This window comes from Miniopterus natalensis, chromosome 2, assembly GCF_054644295.1.
Source record: "Miniopterus natalensis isolate mMinNat1 chromosome 2, mMinNat1.hap1, whole genome shotgun sequence".
NCBI lineage: Eukaryota > Metazoa > Chordata > Mammalia > Chiroptera > Miniopteridae > Miniopterus > Miniopterus natalensis.
The window spans coordinates 141,821,880-141,849,067 of record NC_142082.1 but is presented as its reverse complement, the minus strand read 5'-3'; the positions used below and the strand labels follow the sequence as shown (position 1 = coordinate 141,849,067).

At 37.6% G+C, this 27,188-nt stretch overlaps 1 protein-coding gene across 4 annotated transcripts in view; it reads left to right on the top strand.

Annotated features, from left to right (window-relative positions):
- Positions 1-26,983, top strand: part of ATF1 (activating transcription factor 1) — a 53,713-nt gene extending 26,730 nt beyond the window's left edge. For 3 of the 4 annotated variants that reach the window (XM_016201278.2, XM_016201277.2, XM_087814670.1), the window contains 4 exons: positions 13,255-13,385; positions 19,115-19,297; positions 19,383-19,542; positions 25,478-26,983. In XM_016201278.2, coding sequence (XP_016056764.1) covers positions 13,255-13,385; positions 19,115-19,297; positions 19,383-19,542; positions 25,478-25,622 — 619 coding nt within the window. In that variant the 3' untranslated portion in view covers positions 25,623-26,983. Of the gene's footprint in view, positions 1-13,254; positions 13,386-19,114; positions 19,298-19,382; positions 19,543-21,856; positions 21,977-25,477 lie in introns of all 4 variants that reach the window. The other variant, XR_015714062.1, reaches the window with a different exon arrangement.
- Positions 26,984-27,188: the final 205 nt, after the last annotated feature.

Genomic DNA, 27,188 nt, shown 5'->3' with positions numbered 1-27,188 from the left:
ACTTTAATAGCAATATGAAAGGAGGACTGTAGATTTTAGGAATTAGATTACTTTGTGTTTTCTTAACTTCCTAAGTCTGGGCCTTTGTTCCTTATGTGTCCCTTTGCTGAAACACATTGTTCTACATTCTGCATAAGCCCTGCATATATTTGAGGCCTCACTTCCTCCTGAAAGCCTTCTCTGATTATCTTCTCTCCAACGCCCCCTCCAAGACCAGATTAAGTCTTTCTTCTATGGCATCTTCTTACTGACCCCTGTTAAAGTACTTATCCTCTGGAAATCCAGTTTATTTGAGGGCATGGCCCATGTATTATTTTTGTGATCCTAGGGCCTAGCAAAGTGACCATACAAGATTACTATCAATAATTGTTGAATGAATGGAGAGCTGGAAGTAGTACAGCTAATTGACAGAAAGCCGTTGAAATAATCTGGGTGATTTCATGTGGGTAGTGGGATAGTTTTGGAGACACTTTTTGAGACACTTTTGTGCTAGAATTGACAAACTTGATGGCTAGATGGCAGGAGGAACAGAAGACGGAAAGGATGAAACTCTGACTTTGAGACATATAAACAGATGCAATAAGATTTCTGAAGTTATGAGAGAACTACATCTGTGGTATAGTCGTTCCTGTCTGGTAGAATGAGTGGGAAAGACTTCATAAAAGATGTCATTTAGATTACCACCAATCTACTAAATACTGTGAGATAGGGGCAGGGAGAAGTTTTGTAACTCAGGAAACGAGCTTCTTAGGCTGAGGGAAGTGTAATCAAAGGTAGGTTGTATGTTAAGAAAGAGGTTGGCCTGTTCTGGGAATTGGGAATTTAAGATGCAGGAAGGAAGCAGAGGTTTATCAAGAAAAGGTAAATGAGTCAACTTACTTAGAACCGTGTTACAAGATGGAAATTATACGAGGCAGAAACATGTAAGACAGGAATGGTCCATTAGTTTGCAAATTGGCCCTTGTATACAGAGGGCGAGGAGAGACCAAAGAAGCAGACCACTGGATTAGTAGAGTGGCAAGTTTAATAAGCAAGGGAATTTACTTAAGAGGCTTTTCTTAAGTGGCTGCACAATGAATAGATCTTCAGCCTGCCCACCAGAATCTTGAAAGTTTATATAGGAGCCTTAACTGGGATCAGTCACATATACCATTACTTACAAGTGGTCACAGGCCAAGCTGCTCTGAGTTCAGCCTGTGGCTGCTGAAGTTTGTTCCTGTTTCCAGGTATCTGTATACCAAGCATTAGCAGGAATTTCCTTCATTCCCTCTCTCCAGGCCCCGGGCCACCATAGGAAGCATTTGGAGTATGTAGATACTCTCACATTTCTCAAGACATTGGGCTGGCAGACACAGTGCTCCTCTGCTGCAAATAGGTGTGGCACTTAGTCACAGTGAGCGTTTGAGCCAGGACAAAGGGAACCCATCCATTGATAGGAAAGGAAGTTCTTACCATGATATGTCATTCCTTTGGGAGAGGCTCTCCCTGGAGGAGAGCTGTGTACACTGCTAGGGGCTATTGACCTATGGGGGTGTATTGGGTTTCTGCCCCCTTCCAGAGCTGGGACCAAGTCCTAGGGGTACTCTCTCCTTCTGTTGTCTCTGCCAGTGCTCAAACCCATATCTTCCAGAGTCACAGACACATCTAACTCATCTGGTAGCCCTGAAAGAAACAATAGAGACTAAAATAATACATCAGTAAAGCAGATAGATAAAGAAGATAAATTAAAAAAACAACCTCCCAGCAAACAAAAGCCCTAGTCTGGACAGCTTCACAGAGTTTTACCAAACATTCAAAGAAAAACAAACACCTATCCTCCTCAAACTATTCCAAGAAATCCAAGAGGAAAGAACACTTCCAGGCTCTTTTTACGAGGCCAGTATTAGCCTAATTCCAAAACCAAATAAAGACACTACAAAGAAAGAGAATTATAGGTCAGTATCCTTGATGAACGTAGATGTTAAGATCCTCAAGAAACATTAACGGATCGGATCCAGCAATATATTAAAAAGATCATTCATCATGATCAAGTGGGATTTATTCCAGAGATGCAAGGCTAGTACAATATTTGCAAATCAATTAATGTGATACATCACATAAACAAATTAAAAGACAAAAATCACATGATCATATCAATAGATGGGAAAAAAGCATTTGACAAAATCCAACACTCATTTTTGATAAAGAACTTTCAGCAAAGTGGAAATAGAGGAATCATACCTCAACGTAATAAAGGCCATATATGACAAACCTACAGCCAGCATCTTACTCAATGGGCAAAAACTAAAACCGTTTCCCCTAAGAACAGGAACAAGACAAGAATGTCCGTTTTCACCACTCTTATTCAACATAGAAGTCCTAGCCACAGCGATCAGACAAGAAGAAAACATAAAAGGCATCCAAATTGGAAAGGAGGAAGTAAAACTGTTATTATTTGCAGATGACATGATATTGTAAATAGAAAACCCTAAGGACTCCACCAAAAAACTACTAGATTTAATAAATGAATTTGGCAGTGTAGCAGGATACAAAATTAACACCCAGAAATCAATGGCATTTTTATACACCAACAATAATCTCTCAGAAAGAGATACCTTAAAAAAAAATCCCATTTACCATCATAACAAAAAATTAAGATACTTAGGAATAAACTTAACCAAGAAGGCAAAAGACCTGTACTTGGAAAACTATAGGACGATGAAAAAAGAAATAGAAAAAGATATAAACAAGTGCAAGAATATACTGTGTTTTCTTTTTTTGGTGTTAAGTTGCGTGAGTTCTTACAGATTTTGGATATTAATCCTTTGGCAGTTAAGTTGTATGAGTTCTTACAGATTTTGGATATTAATCCTTTAGCAGGTATATCACTGAAAAAGACCTTCTCCATTCAGTAGGTTGTATTTTCATTTTGTTGATGGTCACCTTCAGTGTAGAAAAACTTTTTAGTTTGATGTAGTCCCACTTGTTTATTTTTTCTTTTGTTACCCTTGCATGAGGAGACATATCCAAAAAGATATTGCTAAGAAAGATGTCAAAGAGTTTACTGCCTACATTTTGTTCTAGGAGTTTTATGGTTTCAGGTCTTATATTTAAGTCATTAATCTATTTTGAGTTTATTCTTGTATATGGTATAAAAAGTAGTCTTTCATTTTTTTGCATTTATCTCTTCAGTTTTCCCAACACCATTTATTGAAAAGACTGTCTTTACTCCATTATATATTCTTGCCTCCTTTGTCATAGATTAATTGACCATATAGGTGTGGGTTTATTTCCAAACTCTATTCTGTTCCATTAATCTGTGTCTGTTTTTATGCCAGTACCATGCTGTTTTGATTACTATGGCCTTGTAGTATAGTTTGATATCAGATAGTGTGATACCTCCAATTTTGTTGTTCTTTCTCAAGATTGTTTTGGCTATTTGGTGTCTTTTGTGGTGCCACATAAACTTGAGGGTTATTTGTTCTAGTTCTGCACTGGAGTTTAGAACGAGTGAGTTTGTGAATGAGCAAGCAAGTCTGTACTTGAGCCTTTAAGAAGATGGCGGCCAAATAGGCAGACCTTTCTTGCACCTCTTCACTGGGCCAGACTGCAAATAAAACTAAATTGGGGAACATTCATCAGGAATTACCAGCTGAGGGTCAGCTGAGGAGACTTATATCCTGGAACGACAGAAAACACCTGAAGACTGGTAGGAAGGGTGAGGTCGTAAGAGGGGCTGACGCAGCTTCCATGGGCAGCAGGCTGAGATTGAAGGGGGGATCTCTTGGCTACAGGAGGGTAATTTCTCTGAGAAGATTGAGGCCCAGAATTCAGGCTCAGCCCGGAGCACCAGAGAAAGATGGCAGGTCTTTTGGCTGCCTAGGAAACTGGGGTCGGAGATTAAGCCTCAGGGTTTTTTTGTTTGTTCATTTTTGAAACCCAGAGCACAAATTTTGTTTGCAGCAACTCACCTGAGGCTTTGGAGGAGGGAGGGCAGTGAGCACTCAAGGTGCCTAAGGAGAGGCCGGGATGGGAAACATTGTGGGGAGATGTGGAAGAGCAGCAGCCGAGAGTCCTGCATTCAGTCTTAGCTCCCAAACCAAAATGGCCATTTTTTCTGAGAGGCACTAGTCCCTCCCAGAAGCCACAGCTCAGGAAAAGGAAAAAACCCTGCCCTAGGTGATACAGCCTGCCACACCCTGCACCTTGACCTTTGCAGAGGAGACAGCAACAGAGGCCAAGCCTATGGGTTTGAACAGACTCAGGAAGCGTCAGTGACAGGATTGGCGGTGGGACTGTACACCCCACTATCCCAAGAACCTGACTGGTGCTTCCTCCGCATGGAGAGCTGATAGAAACTCCCAGTATCCAGCTTATCCCATTGGACTGCATATGAGGACCTCTGCTCAGCCAGGGCAGAGTAATACTCTGGGACGCTCAGGAGTAGCAGCTCTGGGAATGGGGAAACACACCTACTACTTTCCCTGAAATCTGAACAGCACCTCCCCTCTTAGGAGACCAAGGGGGCTATACTCCCAATTCCACCTAAAGCCCTTTCAGAAATAAACTTTTAAAAAATACATCTTTATTGATTTCAGAGAGAGGAAAGGAGAGGGAGAGATAGAAACATCAGTGATGAGAGAGTCATTGATCGGCTGCCTTCTGCACACCCCCTACTGGGAATCAAGCCCTCGACACAGCATGTGTCCTGATCTGGAACTGAACCTCAATCTCCTGGATCATAGGTAGATGCTCAACCTCTGAGCCATGCTGGCCAGGCCAGTGATTTTGAGTGATTAAGATTGACACCTGGCTGGCCAAAGGTGAGTAGAGGTGGGTAGAGGTGGGGCCTAGGGAACCTGAGGAAGTTTGCTGACCCAGCTCTGTGCTACCCCCCAACCCCCAAAACAGCCTTAAGAGTACAGCTTGGCCCGGCGGGGAGTGGCTCAGCGGTTGAGCGTCGACCTAGGATCCAGGCGATCAGGGTTCGATTCCCAGTCAGGGCACGTGCCTGGGTTGCGGGCTCAATCAGTGACTCTCTCATCATTGATGTTTCTATCTCTCTCTCCCCGCTCTCTCTCTCCCTCTCCTTTCCTGTCTCTAAAATCAATAAAGATATATATTTAAAAAAAAAGAGTACAGCTTGGCCCTTCCCTCACGCAGCCAAGTCCTGTGGAGACAGACACAAACTGAATCACTTGGCACTTCAAACAGGTTCCTAAAAGCCAAAGGAGGACAGTTTCTGACAGTGGTTAGCACCTAAGTACCCTGGAAGCCCAGAATTAGCAGACAGAATAGTCAGCCACAGTCATCAGAAGAACAGGATTCAAAGGGAGCTCCCAGGAGGCATTTAAAGATGTATCATTTTCCTTTTTTTTTTAAATACATCTTTATTGATTTCAGAGAGAGAGGAAAGGGAGAGAGAGAGAGAAACATCAATGAGGAGAAAGTCATTGATTGGCTGCCTCCTTCATGCTCCTGCCTGGGGATCGAGCCCGCAACCTGTGCGTGTGCCCTGGTCTCCTGGATCCTAGGTCGATGCTCAACTGCTGAGCCACATCCAGCTGGGTCTGTTCTTCTTATCTTTTTTATTTCTTCTCTGCCCCTTCATATTCCTTTTTCTTCCCTCTTTTTTTTTCCTCCTATCTTCCTTGCTCTCTTTTCTCTTTCCTAATTCTCTCTTCTTTGTGGTTGCTTTTGTTGCTGTAGGAGTGTTATATATGTTTTTGTTTTGTTTCTTTTGTTGCTTGTTTTGTTTCATTGTCTTTTGTTCTGTTCTGTCACCACCTCCACAACAGCTTGCACGACGTGGTCAGGGGTGAGCCTCACAGTCAGCCAGCCTGAGAAAAGATTCCATCCACGAATGGGACAGCAACGTTCAAGACCCAATTATAACAGGAGAACCCAAATAATTCACACAAGGGGCATTCCTAGAGCACCCAGCTCAGGAGATCTGAGATACCGCACCATTGGTTCCCACAAAATACCTACTATATAGACCACCCCATAAAGACTGGGAGGCATAGCAGTTTGATCTAATACATAGAAACAAATGCAAAGGGACTGTTGTAAGAAGAAGAAATAGAGAGAGGGGAACACAGGCATAAAGAATAAAAATGGGCCCTGGATGGTTTTGCTCAGTGGTTAGAGCACTGGCCCGAGGACTGAAGGTCCCAGGTTCGATTCCTGCCAAGGGCACATACCTCCATAGTAGGCTCGATCCCCGGCGCTGGTTGAGGCACATGTGGGAAGCAACCAATCAATGTGTCTCTCTCACCTTGATGTTTTTCTCTCTCTCTCTCCCTCCCTCCCCACTCTCTCTGAAAAGTAATGGAATAATCTATCAGATGGGATTAAAAAAGAAAAAAATAATAAAAATGGCAACAAATAACAACCTGTCAATAATAACCTTAAATATAAATGGCTTTAGTGTTTCAATCAAAAGACATAGCATAACCGAATGGATTAGAAAACATGACCCATATGTAATGCTGTGTGCAAGAGACCCACCTCAGAACAAAGGACTCACACAGGATGAAAGTGAAGGGATAGAAAAATTTTTTCCATGCAAATGGAAATTTAAAAAAATCTGGGATAGCAGTACTCATATCTGACAAATAGACTTCAAAATAAAGGCCACTTCATAATACTAAAGGGACCGATACAAGAGAATATAACCCTGGTAAACATATATGCACCCAATACAGAGCACCCAGATATGTCTCAAAGCTTCTGGAGGACTTTAAGGGAGAGATTGACAGCAATACAGTCATAGTAAGGGACTTAAAACCCCACTGACATCACTGGATAGATCTTCTAGACAAAAAGTCAACAAGAAAACAACCCTAAACGACACACTAGATCAGATGGATTTAACTGACATTTACAGAACATTTCACCCCAAAGCTGCAGAATATACATTCTTCTCAAGTGTACACAGGACATTCTCAAAGACAGACCACATGTTAGGACACTAAGTCTCTACAAGTTCAAGAAGACTGAAATCATATCAAGTATCTTCTTGGATCACAATGGCTTGAAACTAGAAATCAACTACAATAAAAACACCCAGTAGCATTCAAACACATGAACAATAAACAGCATGTTATTAAACAATGAGTGGGTTACCAGTGAGATCAAGGAAGAAATTAAAAGCTTCCTGGAAACAAATGAAAATGAACACAAAACAACCCAAAATCTGTGGGACACAGCAAAAGCAGTCCTAAGAGGGAAGTGCATAGCACTACAGGCCCACCTCAAGAAACAAGAAAAATTTCTAATAACCCTACAACTTGAAGAATTAGAAAAGCCCCAGAGTAAGTAGAAGGAAGGAAATAATAAAGATCAGAGTGGAAATAAATGACATAGAGACAAAAAAAATATATACAAGCGAACATTGGAACCAAGAGCTGGTTCTTTGAAAAGATAAACAAGATTGATGAACCTTTAGCCAGACTCATCAAGAAACAAAGAGAAGGGACCCAAATAAATAGAACCAACATAGTACTGGAAGTCCTAGCCACAGCGATCAGACAAGAAGATCACATGATCTCACTTATATGTGGAATCTAATGGGGGGAAAAACTTATGAACAAGAAAGATCCAGGTACACTGAAGCGTGCAACATACCTATTTCAAATGGAATGGGGGTGGGGCGGGAATCAGAAATTAAAGAGGTGAAGTAACAACTGACATCACAGAAATTAAAAGGATTGTAAGAAAATACTATGAACAACTTTATATGCCAACAAGCTGGACAACCTGAATGAAATGGACAAGTTCCAAGAAAAATACAATCTTCCAAAACTGAATCAGGAAGAAGCAGAAAACCTGAATAGGCCGACAACAACTGATGAAATTGAAGCAATAATCAAAAAACTCCCAGCACACAAAAGCCCTGGTCCAGACAGCTTCACGGGAGAACTTTACCAAATATTCAAAGAAGAACTAACACCTGTTGTTCTCAAACTATTCCAAAAAATCCAAGAGGAAGGAACACTTCCAAACTCTTTTTATGAGGCCAGCATTATCCTACTCCCAAAACCAGATAAAAATACTACAAAGAAAAAGAATTACAGGCCGATATCCCTGATGAACGTTGATGCTAAAATCCCCAACAAAATATTAGCAAATCAGATCCAGCAATATATTAAAAAGATCATCTATACCATGACCAAGTGGGATTTATTCCAGGGATGCAAGGCTAGTACAATATTCACAAATCAATTAATGTGATACATCACATAAGTTAAAAGACAAAAAATCAGATGATCATATCAATAGATGCAGAAAAAGCATTTGACAATATCCATCACCCATTTTTGAGAAAAAACTCAGCAAAATAGGTATTGAGGGGTCATACCTACACATAATAAAGGCCATATATGACAATCCTACAGCCAACATACTCAGTGGGCAAAAACTAAAACCATTCCCCAAGGAACAGGAACAAGACTGTTTTCCACTTTTACCACTTTTTTTTTTTTTTAATCTTTATTGATGTCAGAGAAAGGACAGCAGAGGGAGAGAGAGACAGAAACACCAATGATGAGAGAGTCATTGGGGATCGAGCCTGCAACCCGGGCATGTGCCCCAACCGGGAATCGAACCCCGATCTCCTGGATCCTAGGTCAATGCTCAACCGCTGAGCCACACCCAGCCGGGCCACTTTCACCACTTTTGTTCAGCATAGTACTAGAAGTCCTAGCCACAGCGATCAGACAAGAAGATCACATGATCTCACTTATATGTAGAATCTAATGGGGGGGGGGGGAAACTTACGAACAAAAAAGATCCAGATACATCGAAGCATACCAAACTATTTCAAATGGAAGGGGGTGGGGCGGGAAGAGTACCCAGTGAACTTACACGCATATTTGCATAGCCCGCAGACAGATAATAATGTGGGGAAGGGGGGGGGGTCAATGGAGGGAAACAAAACGGGGACATCTGTAATACTTTCAACAATAAATATCACTTTAAATAAACATTGTCTAATGGGGTTTTCAATGTATGCAGAAGTAATATATAAGACAACATGGTGATCGCATTGTAAAGGTATAATGAATCACTATGTTGTGTACCTGAAACCACAAACATAATATTGCATGTCAACTATAATTTAAAAATTTTTTAAATGTGTAACTACAACATAAAGGAGGGGAGGATAAGGAGATTTAATGTGGTGGTGCGGTTTCTAAAGTTCCCTTGAAGTGGGGAAATAATGGTTCTAAGTAGACCAAGTATCAACATTATAACACCCTAGAACAGCCACTAAGATTGCTATCCAAAGAGATTTGGTCAAACACACAATAGGTAAATTAAAACAGAGTTCTGAAAAGTCTTCAAATCCAAAAGAATGTAGAACTAAAAAACCAGAAAGCAAATAATAAAATGGTTGATTACCCATATTAATAATTAAGAAGACATGTTTTATACTCACTAATTACAAGACAGATTATAGCCCTGGTGGTGTGGCTCAGTGGTTGGGGCGTCAGCCCACGCACTGAGGGGTCATGGGTTCAATTCTCGGTCAAGGGCATGTACCTGGGTTGTGAGTTTGTTCCCCAGCCCTAGTTGGGGCACATGCAGGAGGCAACCAGTCAATGTGTCTCTCTCATATCAATGTTTTACCCTCCCTGCCCCCCCCATCTCTTTCTCCCCCTCCCCTCTATCTAAAAGTGATTGGGGAAAAATATATCCTCAGGTGAGGATTAACAACAACAACAAAAAGAGACATTATAAAACTACAGACTAAACCATAGTCAGTTTGGCTTAGTGGTTAGAGCATTGGCCTGTGCACTAAAGGGTCCCGGGTTTGAGTCCAGCCAAGGGCACGCACCTCCGTCGCAGGCTCAATCCCCGGGTGGGAGGCAACCAATAAATGTGTCTCTCCCACAGCGATGTTTTTCTCTCCTCCTTCCATTGTCTCTGAAAAACAATGGAAAAGATGCCCTCGGGTGAGGATAAAAAAATAAAAAAAAAAGTTCCTCATGAATCTAGACACAAAATCCTCAACAAAATAACAAACTGAACCCAACAATGTATAAAAGGTATTACATACACCATGAATCAAGCAGAATTTATCCCAGGAGTACAAGATTGGTTTTACATCTGAATATATCATATTCATAGAAAACAAAAACTCGCAATGATTTTTTCAACAGACGCAGAAAAGCATTTGACAAAATCCAATACCCTTTAATGATACAGATGCTCATCAAACAAACAGAAGGAAGCTTCCTCAACCCAATTAAAGGCATCTACAAAAGCCTATAGCTAATATCATATATAATGGTAAAAGACTGGATGTTCCCCTCGTAAGATCAGGAACAAGACAAGGCTATGAATGTTCATGCTCACTATTTCTATTTAACATTGTACTTAGGCAGTTAGACAAGAAAATGAAATAAAAGGCATCCAGATTGGAAAGGAAGAAATAAAACAATTAGCAGATGATGTGATCTCATATACAGAAAATTCAGAAGAATTCACCAAAGTAAAACCAATGCAAAAGTTCAGCAGGTTTGCAGGGTACAAAGTCAATTTACAAAAGTCAATTGTAGGTCTAATACAGTAGCAGTAAACAATCTAAAAATGAAATTAAGAAAATTCCACTTATAGCATAAAGTAAAATACTTAGGTCTGAAATTAAATTTTTACATTTAAATTATATTTAAGTATAAATTTAACAAAAGAAGTATATTTGTACACTGAAAACTACAAAACCTTGTTGAAAGAAATTTCAAAGCTCTAAATAAGTGAAAAGACATCCCACATTCATCAATCAGAAAACTAAATATTGTTGACAAATAACCCAGTTAAAAAATGAGGGAAAATATACAAATGGCCAATAAATATATGAAAAAATGTTCAACATCATTTGTCATTAGGCAAATGCAAATCAAAATTTTGAGATACCACTTTAAACCCACTAGTATATCTAAAATGTTAAAAAGACATAAGTGTTGATAAGGATATAGAGGAATTAAAACACTCATACATTGTTGTTGAGAATGTAAAATGGGATGATCGCTATGGCAACAGTCTGGTAGTTCTTCAAAATGCTAAACATATACTCCATATGAACCACTGCAACTGTCCTAAATGTGTATACACCTAGCAACGGAGCTTCGAAACGGATGTATCAAAAACAGAACTGAAACGTTAAATAAATCCACAGTTATAATTGAAGGTTTCCGCACACCTACCTCAGTATCCAACAGAACTTGAGGTCACAAAATCAGTACTACTATAGAACTGAACAATACCATCAACCAAGTGGACCTGGTTCGCATTTTTAGAACACTTTACGTGCACAAAGATCATCCACCAAGAAAGACCACATCCTGGGTCATAACAAACCTTAACATTTAGAACTGAAATCACGCAGAGTATATTCTTTCTGATTATACTTAAATTAGACTAGAAACCCAGACCCGTGGAAATGAAACAACACATTTAGAAATAATCCATGGCCCAAACAGGAAATCTTAAGGGAAATTAGAAAATATTTTGAACTGACTGAAAATGAAAACACAGAATGTCAAAATTTGTGGGATGTAACTGAGTCAGTGGGGATTAGAGGAAAATTTATAGAATTAAATGCTATATTATAAAAGAAGTAAAGTCAAATCAATAATGTAAGTTTCCACTTTAAGATACTTGTAGGGGAGGCATGGATAAACTCAAAGCAAGCAAGAGAAAAGAAATAAAGAGCAGAAATCAATGAACTTGAAAAGAGAAAACTAATAGACATAACTGAAAGCTGGTCCTTTGGGGGAAAAATTAATAAAATTAATAATCCTGTAGTGGGGGAGGCTGCAAGAATATAAAGAAAGGAGAGAAGTTGGAGAGGTCACGGGGGACAAGTTATGGCCTTGTAGGCCATGTCATTTATTCTGAGTTAGGAAGCCATTCAGATGAGTGACTTGATCTGACATTTTAAAAAGATGACTGGCTGCTATGTGGAGAACAGACTGTAGCAAGAGAAGGGTAGGCTAAAGGAGGACTGTAGAGGCTATTGTGACTGTCTAGTCAAGAGGTGGTGATGGCATAGACACTGGGTGCAGCAGTGGAGATGGAGAGGGTGTGTACAAATCTGGATGTATTTTAAAGATTAAATGAAATTTGCTTATGACTTTAATATGGGTTTGTGAGAAAGCAGAGAGGATGACCAAGATTTTTGGAGAATACAGTTGATATTTACTGATGTGGGGAAGACTGCCAGGGATGGAAGGATATCTGACATTACATTTTGGATCCATTAAGTTTAAGGTGCCTATTGAGTGGAAATACTCAATACATAGTTGGATATTAGTCAGGAGAGAGATTGGGGAAATATCATTTGAAGGGTCATCAGTATACGTAAGGTTTTTTTTTTTAATATGTTTTTATTGATTTTAGAGAGAGAGGAAGGGAGGAGGGAGAGAAACATCGACATGAGACAGAAACATCTATCACTTGCCTCCCTTATTTGCTCCATCCAGGACTGAACCCACAACCTGGGCTTGTGCCCTGACCAGGAATTGAACCAGAGACCTTTCCGTTCACAGGACAATGCTCAACCAACTGAGCCACACCAGCCAGGGCTATATATAAGGTTTTCAAGAAAGCCCATGGAATTTGAGTATCACCAGAATGAATATAGACAGAGAAGTCATCCAAAAAACTGCTCCCTAAGGCTCACTAAGATTGAGTCAGAAAGATGAGGAAGAACACAAAACAATGGCAAATAATATCTCTAAATGCTATGTAATAAAAATAAAGTAACATATATGGGAATGATACACAGCAATTTAATAGTATTCTTTGAGGGAGGAGAAAAGAAGGAAAAGGGATTGGTGGTGACATATCTGTAACTTAATTCCTATTAAAAATAAGATACCTGAAATAAATTTAGCAAAATATTTGCATCTATTGGTTCTTGGTATATGGTACATAGGTGTTTTTATTTTCTTTTCTTTATGCTCAAAATGTTTCATAACTTAAAATGAAAAAGAAACGGGCACAATATTTCACAGTCCCATGATAGGCTGGCTGCATAAGACCATGCAGGCAGCTCGTTAAATGGATTCTGGAACTCTAGCCTTCCTGCTCACTCACTCACTCTTAAGAGGTAGCAGATGGGAATCTGGATTCAATAAAAAACTCCAGGTGATTCTGATATATAAACAGGTTGAAGAACTACTGTGACTATTCTACAAATGCCCAACAGAGTCGTCTAGGACTGCCATCTCCACATTACCAACATTAATAAAGTTCTGTTTTTCACAGAAAAATTTTGAAAGATCTATCTTCTGAAGATACAAGGGGCAGAAAAGGAGACGGAGAAAATCCTGGAGTGTCTGCTGTCACTTCTATGTCTGTTCCAACTTCCATCTATCAGACTAGCACCGGACAGTACAGTATGTATAGAAAAAATTTACACCTGATAGACACACAAAAACTAACCTTTCCATGTAAAGAAGGGGTGTGTAGACTGTTATACTTCAATCGTGATGATTACTGAGCCAGAAATAATGCGAAGTACTTTTTAGCATTCTCACTACTTAAAATTTGTAAGTTAGGCAGTTATCAATTTATAAGGGAACTGAGGCTTATAGAGTTAGTTACTGTCCCTAAAGTCACACAGCTTATAAATGATACACTTAGTTTGGGGTAAAAGTGTGTTTGACAAATGCATTGAATTGTCTAACCGCCACCACCACTATCAAGATACTGTCCACTAGCCCCGGCCAGGTGGCTCAGTTGGTTGGAGCATCATCCTGTGCACCAAAAGGTTGTGAGTTCGATTCCTGGTCAGGACACATACCTAGATTGTGGGTTTGATCCCTGGTTGGGGCCTGTACAGAAGCAACTGATAGATGTTTCTCTCACACATCGATGTTTCTCTCCCCCCCCCTCCTCTCTCTCTAAAATTAATAAAAAAACATATCCTTGGTTGAGGATTAAAAAACAAGATATAGTCCATCACCCCAAGAAATTCATTTGGGCTGTCCATTTGTAGATATTCTCTCCCTCTACTCCTAACCCCCGTTCTTCAAATCTGATTGGTTCTTGCCACAAAATAATGTGTTTCATCTTTCAACATCTCCAGTCAATACCACCACCTTGGTTTTCACACATCTGAATTACTGCAGTAGGCATCCAGTTGGTTGTCTTGTTTCCATACTTATTCTAATAGTTTTCTGTACTGCAGCCAAAATGATTTAAAATGTCAATTAGATCACACCACTCTTGCTTATGTTAATGTAAGAAACATTCAAACTTGTGAAGGATTTTTATAAGTTTGAGCCAAATTGTCAACAAATGCAGGGAAGCAGAACCTTAATGGATTTGACATGATGCTCCAGAGAATGGCAGTTTTGCACCTTGTTTTATGCATTACAATCAAAGGAGAAGATGTAAGTGGGTTCCATGAAATCCATTGGTGATAGATTAGGGAGGTGGGAGAATGCAAAGCAGGGAAACCTCTGGGATTGGATAAAGAGTAAAATGATAGACACATCTTTTACATAGGTGGGTAAGAGACAGTTAACAGTCAACAATTTATGGTCCCTGCCCTGGTGCATTGGTTGTGCCCTGAGGGGTCTGGAAAAAGGGGAGTTACCCTGACATTCCAAAGGAATGTTATTGTAGATGCAAAAGACAATAGACTTAGTTAAGGTAAAGACTGACCTTTGTCAAGGGGCCGGGCGCTGCTCAGCGGTTGAGCATCGACCTAGGATCCAGGCGATCAGGGTTCGATTCCCAGTCAGGGCACATGCCTGGGTTGCTGGAAGAATCCCCAGTCGGGGGCCTGCAGGAGGCAGCCGATCAGTGACTCTCTTATCATGATGTTTCTCTCTTTCTCCCTTGCCTTCTTTCTCTCTGAAATCAATAAAGATATATTTTTTAAAAAAGGTTGACCTTTGTCAGGGAAGATACCTGCCTAGGACATGACTACCCACCATAAACTTTTAGTTAAAAAAGTTTTCATTTCAGACCATCCTTTGTGGTTACTTTAGGTTTCTGGGTTTGCAGGGCCACCATGCAAGCCTTACCTGAGCTTGTCAGGTTAGCATGTGGCCCCTTTTCGTCCACACTTAGAATTAAGTCCTACAAGGCATTAGATTCAGGATATGGTCTTGCTTACAACTCCAGTGTCATCTCCTGCCACTTGGTGGTATTCTGGCCACACAGACTTTCTTCCTGTTATTTAAATGCAAGAAACTTCTTTCTCCCTCAGGATCTTTGCCATTGTCATCCCACTGCCTGGCATGTTCTTCTCCCAGATCCTCACCTGGCTTGTATCCTCACTCCTGCTCTGCTTAAATGTCACCTCCTCAGAGAGACTCCTCTTTTTAAAATATGCTGCTCTGCCCTGGCTAGTGTGGCTCCATCGTTAGAGCATTGGCCCTCACACCAAAGGGTCAGAGATTCTACTCCTGGTCAAGGGCTTCTACCTGGGTTGCAGGTTCAGTACTTGCCCAGCTGGGGTGTGTGCAGGAAGCAACCAATTGATGTCTCTCTCTCACTTGGATATTTCTCTCTTTCCCTCACTCTCCTCCCCACCAAAAAAAAAAAAAATCAATGGAAAAAATATATCCTTGGGTGAGGATTAACAAAAAATAAAATAGGCTGTTCCTCCCTTTAGTTTTCTTTATTTTATAATATTTTTATAGCATTTATATGTAGTTATTAAAAAGCACATAATTTAATTATGTAATTATCAAGTTCCTTATTTATTAGCTAATCTGTGTACATTTCTTGAGGGAAAGAACTTTGTCTTGTTCACAACTATGTCCTTGGCATATGGGGCCTGGCACATAGTAGGCTTTCAGCAAAATTTGTTATGAATAAATGATTTAAAGAATAAAAATAGAATACCTCCTTGAGGACACATAAGAAACTGGGAATAATGATTGCAAGGATGGCAACTTGGGAGCATAGGTCAGAGGCAGTTGGGAGGTTCACTTTCATTTTAAATGAAACTGAATTTATTTTTTTTTACCATACACATGTATTACTATTTCCCCTCCAAAATTTTAATTTTCAACTACCATTGACACTCAATATCATTTTATATTTGTTTCAGGCATATAACATAGTAGTTAGATAATTATATAATTTACAAAGTGATCCCCCTGATCATTCAAGTACCCACCTGGCACCATACTTGTTCGAATAATATTTATTATTTTCCCGGTGCTGAACTTTACATCCCCGTGACTATTTTGTAACTACCAATTTATATTTCTCAATTCCTTCACCTTTTCACCCAGTCCCCCAAACCCCTTCCTCTCTGGCTGTCGTCAGTTTGTTCCCTGCATATGCCCCCCCAGAATTTTTTAAGACAATTACGATACAGCACCCCTCACCCCACCTCCCATCTGCACAGGATACATTCCAAGACCCCCAGTGGATGCCAGAAACCATGGGTAGTACCAACCCCTATACACACTGCTTTTTCCTGTACATAAAGTAAACTAGTATTTGGGGCGGCATGATCCAATAGAACTTCCTTAATGATGGAAGTGTTCTCTATCTGCATTATCCAGTACACTAGTTACTAAGCCATGTTTGACTGTTGAGCAGTTGAAATGTGGCTGATGAGACTGAGGAACTGATTTTTTTGTTTGGTTCTAGTTTTTTTGTTTTTTTTTAATCTTTTTTTTTTATATATATATCTTTATTGATTTCAGCGAGGAAAGGAGAGGGAGAGAGAGAGATGGAAACATCAATGATGAGAGAGTCATTGATCAAGCCCGCAACCCAGGCATGTGCCCTGACCGGGAATCAAACCCCGATCACCTGGATCCTAGGTCGACGCTCAACCGCTGAGCCATACCCGGCTGGGGCTATTTTTTAAATTTTTTTTTTAACATATCTTTATTGATTTCAGGCGGGGGGGGGGAGAGAGAGAGAGAAATATCAATAATGAGAGAGTCATTGATGGAGCCCGAAACCTGGGCATGTGCCCTGACCGGGAATCGAACCCTGATCTCCTGGATCCTAGGTCGATGCTTAACCGCTGAGCCACGCCCTGCCGGGCTTTAGTTACTTTAAATAGCAGTTGAAATGTGGCTACTTGCTACTGTATTGTACCATGCAGATTTAGTGTACATTCAACGAGGTAAATAGACATGTTAAACAAGAATAGGAAGATCTGTTGCAAAAATGAAAGCAATTCTGTAGTATCACACATGTAACATCAAATGGTATATATCTATATATTTGAATATAATTTCACATATTTTGATACAAATACAGCTGACCCTTGAACAACACGGGGTTTAGAGTGCTGATTCCTCATGCAGTAAAAATCTGCACATAACTTTTTCTCTTTTCTTTCCCAAAATATATTTTCATTGATTTCAGAGAAAGGAAGGGAGAGGAAGAAACATCAATGACAAGAGTGTCATTGATCGGTTGCCTCCTGCATGCCCCCTGCTGGGGATCAAGCCTGCAACCCTGGCATGTGCCCCGACCGGGAATGGAACCTCAATCTCCTGGATCATAGGTCAATGTTCAGCTGCTGCGCCATGGCAGCTGGGCTGCATATAACTTTTGACTCCCCCAAAACCTTAATTACTAATAAATAATAGCCTACTGTTGACCAAAGGCCTTACTGGTAACATAAAGTGTAACTTAAAACACATATTTTGTATGTTATATGTATTATATACTATATTCTTAAAGTAAGCTAGAGAATAGAAAATGTTATTAGGAAAACCATAAGGAAGGGAAAACATATTTACATGTTTCTCTCTCCCCCACTGCTCTCTCTGTCTCCCCTTCCCCCCTCCCTCCCACTCTCTAAAATCAATGGAAAAAATGTCCTCACTCTTCAGGTAAGGATTAAAAAAAAAGTAATTGCTATTATAAGTTTAAAACAAATCTCTGCATGTAAACAATTTTAATGTCTTCTAACCTTATATAAATTAAAGTATTTGGGAATATTTGTTGTGTGCCAGTGAGGGAAGGAATAATTAGAAATTCCTGAAAATTTTATTTTTAATTAAAATACACAGACAACTGTATTTTGGCTTCATGGTAGGCAAAGCATAAAAGGGGAAAACATGTTACATAACTATAATCTGAAAAGAGCGTATAGAGATGAGGCATTAGATTCTGAAGGGGATTTATTATGTGGGAACTGCATAATGTTAAGATGTCATGCATCATGGGGGGCATTTCATTTAAGCTTTCAAGGGAAAGCATTAACATTAAGTAAAATTCAGTGAGAAAGGCTGTGGGGAGCTTAGTAATGCTGTGGCTTTCTGATGACTTAACTCTATTGGTGATTTTTGCTCGGAAGTGACTGAATAGATTACATTTTTAAAATATCATTTAATAACATTTAACTTGTCTAACAGCAGTTACCACTAGAGAGCCGAGCTAAGAAACAGAGTATGAGGATTTGTGTTTTCATTATGTAACTTATTATCCTATTTGAAGATTTCTATATGTGCACTTATCTTTTTAAAAATATTTTTGTTACAATCTTTTATTTTTTTTTATTTTATTTTATTTTTTTTATCCTCACCCGAGGATGTTTTTTCCATTGCTTTTCAGAGAGAGTGGAAGGAAAGAGAGAGAAAAGAGAGAAGCATGGATGTGATAGACACACATCAATTAGTTGCCTCCCGCACGCTCCCTGACTGGGGCTGGGGATCGAGTCTGCAACCGAGGTACATGCCCTTGACCAAAACTGAACTTGGGACCCACCCTTCAGTCCGCAGGCCAATACGCTAACCACTGAGCAAAACCAGCTAGGGCTTTTTTATGCTTCTTTTGAAAAAAATTACAAGCTATATTAATGTTTCCTTCTACTTATTTTTCCTTTAAAAGTCAGCCCTCAGTGCCCTCTTAGTACTCTAGAAGTGCTGTGACAACATTAGCAATCAGCATGGAGTGGATCATCGAGCCCAAAATGTGTTTTGACTACTAAGATTGGTGCATCTGAACTATAGAATTTTATAAAGAAATGCCATTTTATTTCTTTTACATATGGTTCACCCAGAGTGGTCAACAGTTGTCAAGTGGACCTCCTTTCAAGCCTGTTTTAATAGTGTTTTTTGTTTTTCATGAATCCTTTGCAATTAGTGTGTTGTATAGTCTAATAATAGCTATGTTCTCTCTTTGGTTAAAGTTGCCATTGCCCCAAATGGAGCCTTACAGCTGGCCAGTCCAGGCACAGATGGAGTACAGGGACTTCAGACACTAACCATGACAAATTCAGGCAGTACTCAGCAAGGTACAACAATTCTCCAGTATGCACAGACCTCTGATGGACAGCAAATACTTGTGCCCAGCAACCAGGTGGTTGTACAAAGTAAGTATGTTCAAGTGTGTATAGAAAGCATCCCAAAGTTCTTTTAAAGACACTTACGAATTTACTTATTCTTTTGGCCACACAGCTGCATCAGGAGATATGCAGACATATCAGATCCGGACCACACCTTCAGCTACTTCCCTGCCACAGACTGTGGTGATGACATCTCCTGTGACTCTTACATCTCAAACAACTAAGACAGATGACCCCCAATTAAAGAGAGAAATAAGGTTGATGAAAAACAGGTGGGTAGTAAAATTATACTGCCAGAATGATAATGTTTTTGTAAATCTCAAAACATAACCAGATGTTAACTGGAATTGTATATTAGAAATAAGGAGAGAGATTTATATCAGCTTTGTTTTACTGAGTGTTTGATTATGTCTAGTTTATTTCCAGTGGATCAGTGAGTCCCATTGCTCAATCTCTTTATTTAATATATGACCTAGAGTTCAGTCCTTTGAAGAGCACTGTTAAGCAAAGCTTTTCAAATAATATATTTTGTTCTTGTTGGGCTGACAAAGTTAAATGAAAATAATAATCTGCTGCTTGCCACAGCAAGAAGAAAGAATTAGTGGGATTCTGCCTAATACCTAGTTTACTTACTGATTCAGAAATGCTCCTAAAAATGAATTTTGATCATGAAAATAGATTAGTAATTAACCCCCAGAACATTTACTTTTCTTTTAAATGTATTTTAAACATTGCTATATGCACAATATGTACATCAGGCATGAAAAACCAGTGGTTCTTTGAGAAAAAGAATATAACATGTAGCCTTCTGCAATGTGTTCAAGCTAAGGAGAGAGAGAAAAGACACCAATAAACTATATTAGAAACAAAAAAAGCTAAGTAACTATAAATACAACAAATTTTAAAAATTACAATAGGATTCTATTTTCAGCTCCTCACCAATAAGGTAGAAAATTAGGATAAAAGGATGATTTTCTAAGACAATGAAGATTACTATAAAAGGATCAGATGGATGCATTTAATTCAAGATAAAATGTTTCTTTACTAAAAACTAAGAGCAAGCATCACTGTAAATGAACTTGGTAACAAAGCAGAGACTCATTTTGGAAGTTCCAACAAATGCAGTAAGATAAGGAAATGAAGTTATATAAATATCAGAAATAAAGAATTGTATTTCTTTGCTTATGATATAATTGTATACCTAGGCAACCCAAAAGAATTGTTAAAAGTTACTAGAATGAGACCTCTTTCTGACAATATGACCTCAGCTATGTAATAGTTTTAAAGCTTGATGAAATATAAAAACCATATTTTTAAATGACTGGATGAGCCTATAGGAAAGTAAGAGAATTATTTTGAGGTCAGGAATAAACCAGAAGCACAAGACCACGAAGCAGCCCCCCGTGTAACCTGACGATAAATTCAGATCTTTGTGATTGGTGTACCTTTAGTATGCAGGGGAGACTAGGGACAGAGGCCTGGGACTGTCTGTACAAGCTGGGAAACTGTATCAGAAGTTATTCTTCACGAAGTCGAGGTTCAAGAAGTGCTACACCCATAAGCTGAGAATTATAATTTTAAAATGGGTCCAGGTCCATAGAGCCCCAATTGCTTGGAGGAAAGCAATCTCAGTCAGCTTTAATGAATTCCCATACATTGAGTTCTGACAAATATAAGTTGAAAAATCACAGACTACCCAAGGAGTTAGGCCTCCATCATGATATGTGCCAAGCCCTTATGTAATTTTCACCAAAATCTTTGTGGTGTAAATAATACTATTCCCCCTCCCTTTTTTTTTGAGATGAGGAAACTGAGGCCTAGAGAGGTTAAGCTACTTGTCCAAGTTTACATTGCTTAGTAAGTGATAGAGGTTGGATTTAAACTCATAGGTCTACGTTTCTGAGTCCAGAGTTTTAGATAATGCTACATTGCCTTTCAGGGACAAGAGTCAGTAGGAAAAGCAGACAACAGAGTGAGTTTTGTAAAATCTTCAGTTATCTAATAGAGAAAGGGAAAGTATATATAGTTAAAGAAAAAAAAGATGTCCTGAAAATCATCAAAGATTAAGAGACCATCAAAATGATAAAAAATTGGAAAAGTAAAATAAAACTGTTATTTGCAAAGATATATTCATCTGCTTAGAATATCCAGGAGAATCATCTACAAACTATTTATTTGAAAGCTTGAAAAATAAACAGTTTGTACAGGAAACCTTGCCAGTTTAGTAAAACAAGAAAAAAAGGGAAAAATTATAAGGATTTAAATTAAAGAAATAAAATATTACACTATTTTTTATATAATTGCCTATCAATAAAAGAACCCAAAAGGACTTACAGAAAAATTGTTAGAAGTAATGAGCCCTAAGATTGCTAGATATAAAATCAGTTTTCAGAAATCAGTTGTATTTCTTTACATCAGCAGTAAAGAGCTTGGTAAATATTTAAAAGGCATCATTTATTTTATCAACAAAAGAAATGTTTTCGAAAGACATTAAGATCTAAATAAATGGAGAAATATATTCTATGTCCATAGATATAGAAACTCAGTATTATAAAGATGACTATTTTCCCCCCAATTGATCCATAGATTCAATGCAGTTCCAATCAAAACCCAAAAAGATTGTTTGAAGAAATTGACCAGTTGATACTAAAATGTATAGAAGAGTAAAGGGCCAAGAACAGCCAAAATATTCCAGACAAGAATAAGGTGAGGAGATAATCAAGCTTTATTTAAAGTTGTGGTAATTAAATAGTGTGATACTGGCATTGAGATAAACAAAATGACCAATGAAATAGAGTAGAGAACTCAGAAACAGATCCATGAACACATGAAACCTTGATATGATAGGGCAGATTATGGGGGAAGGAGGGACTCTTCAGTAAATGGTGTTAGGATAATTAGTAATTTTTATGTGCAAAAATACTGGATTTCTTCCTCACACCATACACAAAAATCATTCTAGATTGATCAAACACATAAAAATAAAATGAAATTTTAAAACTTTCAGGTGAAAATATAGAATCTCATGGTTTCAGGTATAGGGAAAGATCCCTTAAACAAAACAGCACACACAAACATTAACATGAAAGATTAGTGAATTTTCATTAAAATTAATAACTTCTGTTAATTAAAAGATAATGTAAAGCAAGTGAAAATATAAGCTTCAAACCTATAGAAGATATTTGTAACATATCTAACCAAAAAAAATATTTCTTTGGAAAAAATATAAAGATCTTCTAAATAAGAAAAGTACAGCCCAACAGAAAAATGTCAAAATATATAGATAGGCATTTCTTAGAAAACACAAATCATTAATAACCATATGAAAGATTGCTCACCCTTATCAGTAATCAAAGAAATGCAAATTAATACCACACACATAGGTACCATTTGTCCCAAAGTCTAATCAGGAGCTGGCAACGATTTGAACAATGGAACTCACATACTGCTTATGGGAGTGTAAATTGGTATAAGCACTTTGGAAATTAATTGGCCCTTATCTTGTACAGTTGGCCTGGATCTGCCCTGTGACTCAGCTGTTTTACTCTGTGTATGGTACTGAGACTTTTGTAGGAAGTATGTGCAAGAATGTTCATAGCAGCAAAAATCGGGAAACAACCCAAATAACCATCAACAACAGAATGGGTACATAAATTGTGATTCATTTTATACAGCATAATAGTGTTCATTTGTAATGACTGAGGGACATGAATAAACATTAGAAAAATAAAGTTGAGTGAAAAAAGCAAGTTGCAACAACATACATAAAGTATATTTTATAATAAATTTTAGAAAATAAGTAAACTAAATGATACATAATTTAGGGGCATATACATATGTACTAAAACTATAGAAATAGCAGAAGATTAAAGCTAATAATTGCTTCTGGGCAGGAGGCAGGGGTATGGATGGAATCAGGGATAGCACCGAGGGCCCTTCAACAATATGGATAACGTTTTCTCATAGTAAGCTGGGTATTAGGTTTACAGGTGTTCATTTTACTATGCTTCATAACATACCTACACCACATACAATCTTTTGTGTGTACTACTTCATTAAAATATTTTAAAGTGTAGTAATTTATAAGGAAGTTTAATAAGGTGGGGTTTTTTCTACTATGAATTACCATCTTGAAAATAATAATGGGAAGTAATATTACATTCAGATTAGTGACAAAAGTCATAAAATACTTAGTAAATTTAACAGGAAAGGCATAGGGTCCACATTTTAAAAACCTTAATCACAGGTAAAACAGTATCTGAACGAACAGAAAATACTATGTTCTTTGATGAAGGCAGTTAATAAACATTCTCCCAGAATTTACATAAATTTAATGTGATTCAAGTTAGATTCTTTGTAGATCTTTGTAAAGTTGGACAAAATAAGCTAAAAATTTACAAAGAAGAAATAAGGATTCAAGAATGCTCAAGAACAGAAAGAGGTTACTTTGTCTTGTTAGGCATTGAATCATACTCTAAAGCCATTGTAATCAAAACTTGGTATCAGCAAAGGGGCAGACAGTAATAACATTAGCAAATGGCATAGAGAGGCCAGAAATAGCCTTTTGTGCTAGTTAAGTACACTTCTGAAGGGTGGTTTATTTAATAAAGATACATAGTCAACTCCACATTTGGAAGAATCCAATTAAATTGGATTCCTATTTTTTATACAATGAACAAAAGTAATTTCAGATGGATTAAAGACTTAATTGTGAAAATTAAGCAATAAAATTTCTAAGATAAAATTTAGAGAGAACTATGTAGTGCATGGCATTTTAATTTAAGCCAAGAAAAAGAAAGACTAAAGAGCACTTATGACATGATATAAAAATATGAGAAGTCAAATGATGAGAAAATAATGTAAAAACAGGTAAAGGATTAATATGTATAATTCACAGAAAGTTCCTAGGTTGTCTTTCTAGTAATTTCTCATTGTAAAGTGGCCAAAAAGTATGAAGGGACAAAGGGTATAAATAGGCAATTTACATAAGAGTAGATCCAAAAGACCAATAAAAGTTTTGAAAAATGCTCAATCGCATTAGTAGCTAGGGAAATGGGAATTAACAACAAAATGTCGACATGGAAAAATCTTTGTACCAACATAGAAACAACATTAAAACTGTAAAAAAGCAAGTTGCAGATAATATCTACAATACATAGTATACGCAAAATAATACTTTTTATTTCTATCTATATGTATATAAAACTTGTATGTGACTTCATAGAAATGTTCTATGAGGACATGTACAAAACTGAGTGTCAAGCACTGTTTGTATTTATTACAATAAAGTGTATTGAAAAAATTTATTTGTATTCAATAAATTAAAATTAACTTAAAAGGAAAATTAAAGAATCTGTGGGTCAAAAATTAAGCAGAGGACCCATAAACTTTACTCCTTAGTATTTATTGAAGAGAAATAGGACATACGTTCACAAAGAGACTGGCACAAGAGCATGCACAGCAGCTCAAACTAGAAGCAGCCCAGGACAATGGATCAACAAACTGCTGATATTCAGACAGTGAACTAGGACCTCAAATATAGAAAGGAACAAACCAGCACACAGCAACATGAGGAGCCTCAAAAATACACCAAATAAAAGGACGCCACACACACAAGTATATGTTGTATGACTGTTATATGAAGTCTTAGGTAAGGAAAAGTCTCACTTGTGGTAAAATCACAACAGTAGTTGCTGGAGGAGAGGACTGACTAGGAATGGGCATGAGAGAACTTTCTGGGGCAATAAAAATGTTCTGTCTTGATAGGTGTGTGTGGGTTATACAGGTATATGCATTTGCCAAAAGTAACTGAATTCTGCCTGGGAAGCATGGCTCAGTGGTTGAGCATTGACCTAGGATCCAGGAGATCGAGGTTCGATTCCCGGTCAGGGCACATGCCCGGGTTGCGGGCTCGATCCCCAACAGAGGGTGTGCAGGAAGCAAGCGATCAGTGACTCTCATCACTGATGTTTCTCTCTCTCCCTCCCTCCTCCTCCCTCCCTTTCTCTGAAATCAATAAAGACATATAGATATATACACACACTGACTGAATTCTACACTTCAGATCTATATTTCACTGTATACAGATGATACATCAATTTTTTAAATGAGGAAAAAAAGATGAGCAGGGAAAATTACTGAAGCACATTTACCACTTTAAAGAACATGAATTTTTTTCTAACATTGGTTTTTAATGCTTACATTTAGAGAAGCTGCTCGAGAATGTCGCAGAAAGAAGAAAGAATATGTGAAATGCCTGGAAAATCGAGTTGCAGTCCTGGAAAATCAAAATAAAACTCTAATAGAAGAGTTAAAAACTTTGAAGGATCTTTATTCCCATAAAAGTGTTTGATTCTTGAGAAAGAAAATATTTTGTGGACTTGCCTAAAAATTTAGATGGATTTTTCTTCTTAGTGGAGTTTTATAAATTAAAAGGTCAAAAAAGAAGCTTTCATTTAGGCTTTTGCAACTGAAAGATAAATGTCTTATGCGAGAGATCTAGTGACAGAGGATAAAGTGGAAAATGACCTCAAGGAAGATACTGGCACAACTGGAAGCTCTGTAAAAATTACACATACTCAAGAAGCAGGAAATGAACATTCACCAGTTTGAATTTTCTAAATAACAGTAGTCAATAATCTAAAAGTGGCAGATAAGATGAAATTTGGTAAATTTTTAAAAATAAATCAATTTACCCTATAGGTCTGCATTTCATACTGTTTCCTAAAATTTACTTTTTTCAATTTGTGTGTGTGTGTGTGTGTGTATTTTTTTTCTGCCAATAAATTCTAAATTACCAATATAAAAGAAAAACTAATACAGAACTAAATAGAAATAATTATGTGTTCTGATTACATATACTTGTTCTATTGTCAAGTCTTTTAAATGGGTTTTTAAGTTTGTTTATTGGACTTGAAAGCGTTTTGAAGACTGGGTTAGACTATTTTTTGAGGCCTTGTCCTAACAGGCGTCTAAGGTACATGAATGGGGTGTAGTGTTTTTATAACATTTATTATCAGAATGGAAAGAAAACTGTTTAAAAGTTTGACACTTTTAAACAGTTTATTTTTGGGTTATTCTGGGAATGGTGATTTTCTACAAATATATAGCAGATTGTTTTTTGATTCTGTACTCTTTGAGCAGTTGAATATACATTACTTACTCTGTTGTGCTTTAATAGAATGGAATGTTTACAGGCCCTTGAGGTGATAGAGTATTTTTTAAAACCCTTCTGAAGACGTATACCAAAGTTTTCCAAGATTTTATAATCGATTTAATGTAAGATTTATCAGATTCTAAAATAGTACAGTTATTAAAGCAATTTTATGTTAGAGACTATTTTGTAATGTAGTGAATGGTACATTTATAAAAGTGACTGCCAATATATTTTTATAGCTAATCTTTATAAATTCTAAAGTTGAGTTTTTAATGATTATTTTAAATGTTTATATAGTTTGTTTAGTAAAAAAAAAATATTTTGCCTCTCAAAGTATCATTTTATATTCTAGGAAGTAAAGTTTCAGATTGGCTAATATCTGGATTCTAAGTTTTATATGCAGTTTTTCCAAAGTTCACAAATGCTGTCAGTACACCAGTGTTTAACTTCTGTATTCCAATTTCTATACACTTTGAAATTGTACTGCAAAACTGTTGTGTGCTTCTTATACAACATGTATCATATTGTTGTCTGAAATTAAAGGACATTTGATAAAATTAAGTTTCCTGAATGTAAAATATATTGCTTAATATATAAATGACAAGTTTCCTGATAGCCATTCTGTTAATTACACTAAGTATAATGCATTTCTACTTTTAAAATGAGGATAAATTTGAAATTCTGGTCTACATAACATATGTTTTGATTCATTCAGAACCAGTTTCAGTAAACTAAAGATAGTGAAATTTTTTGTTCTACAAG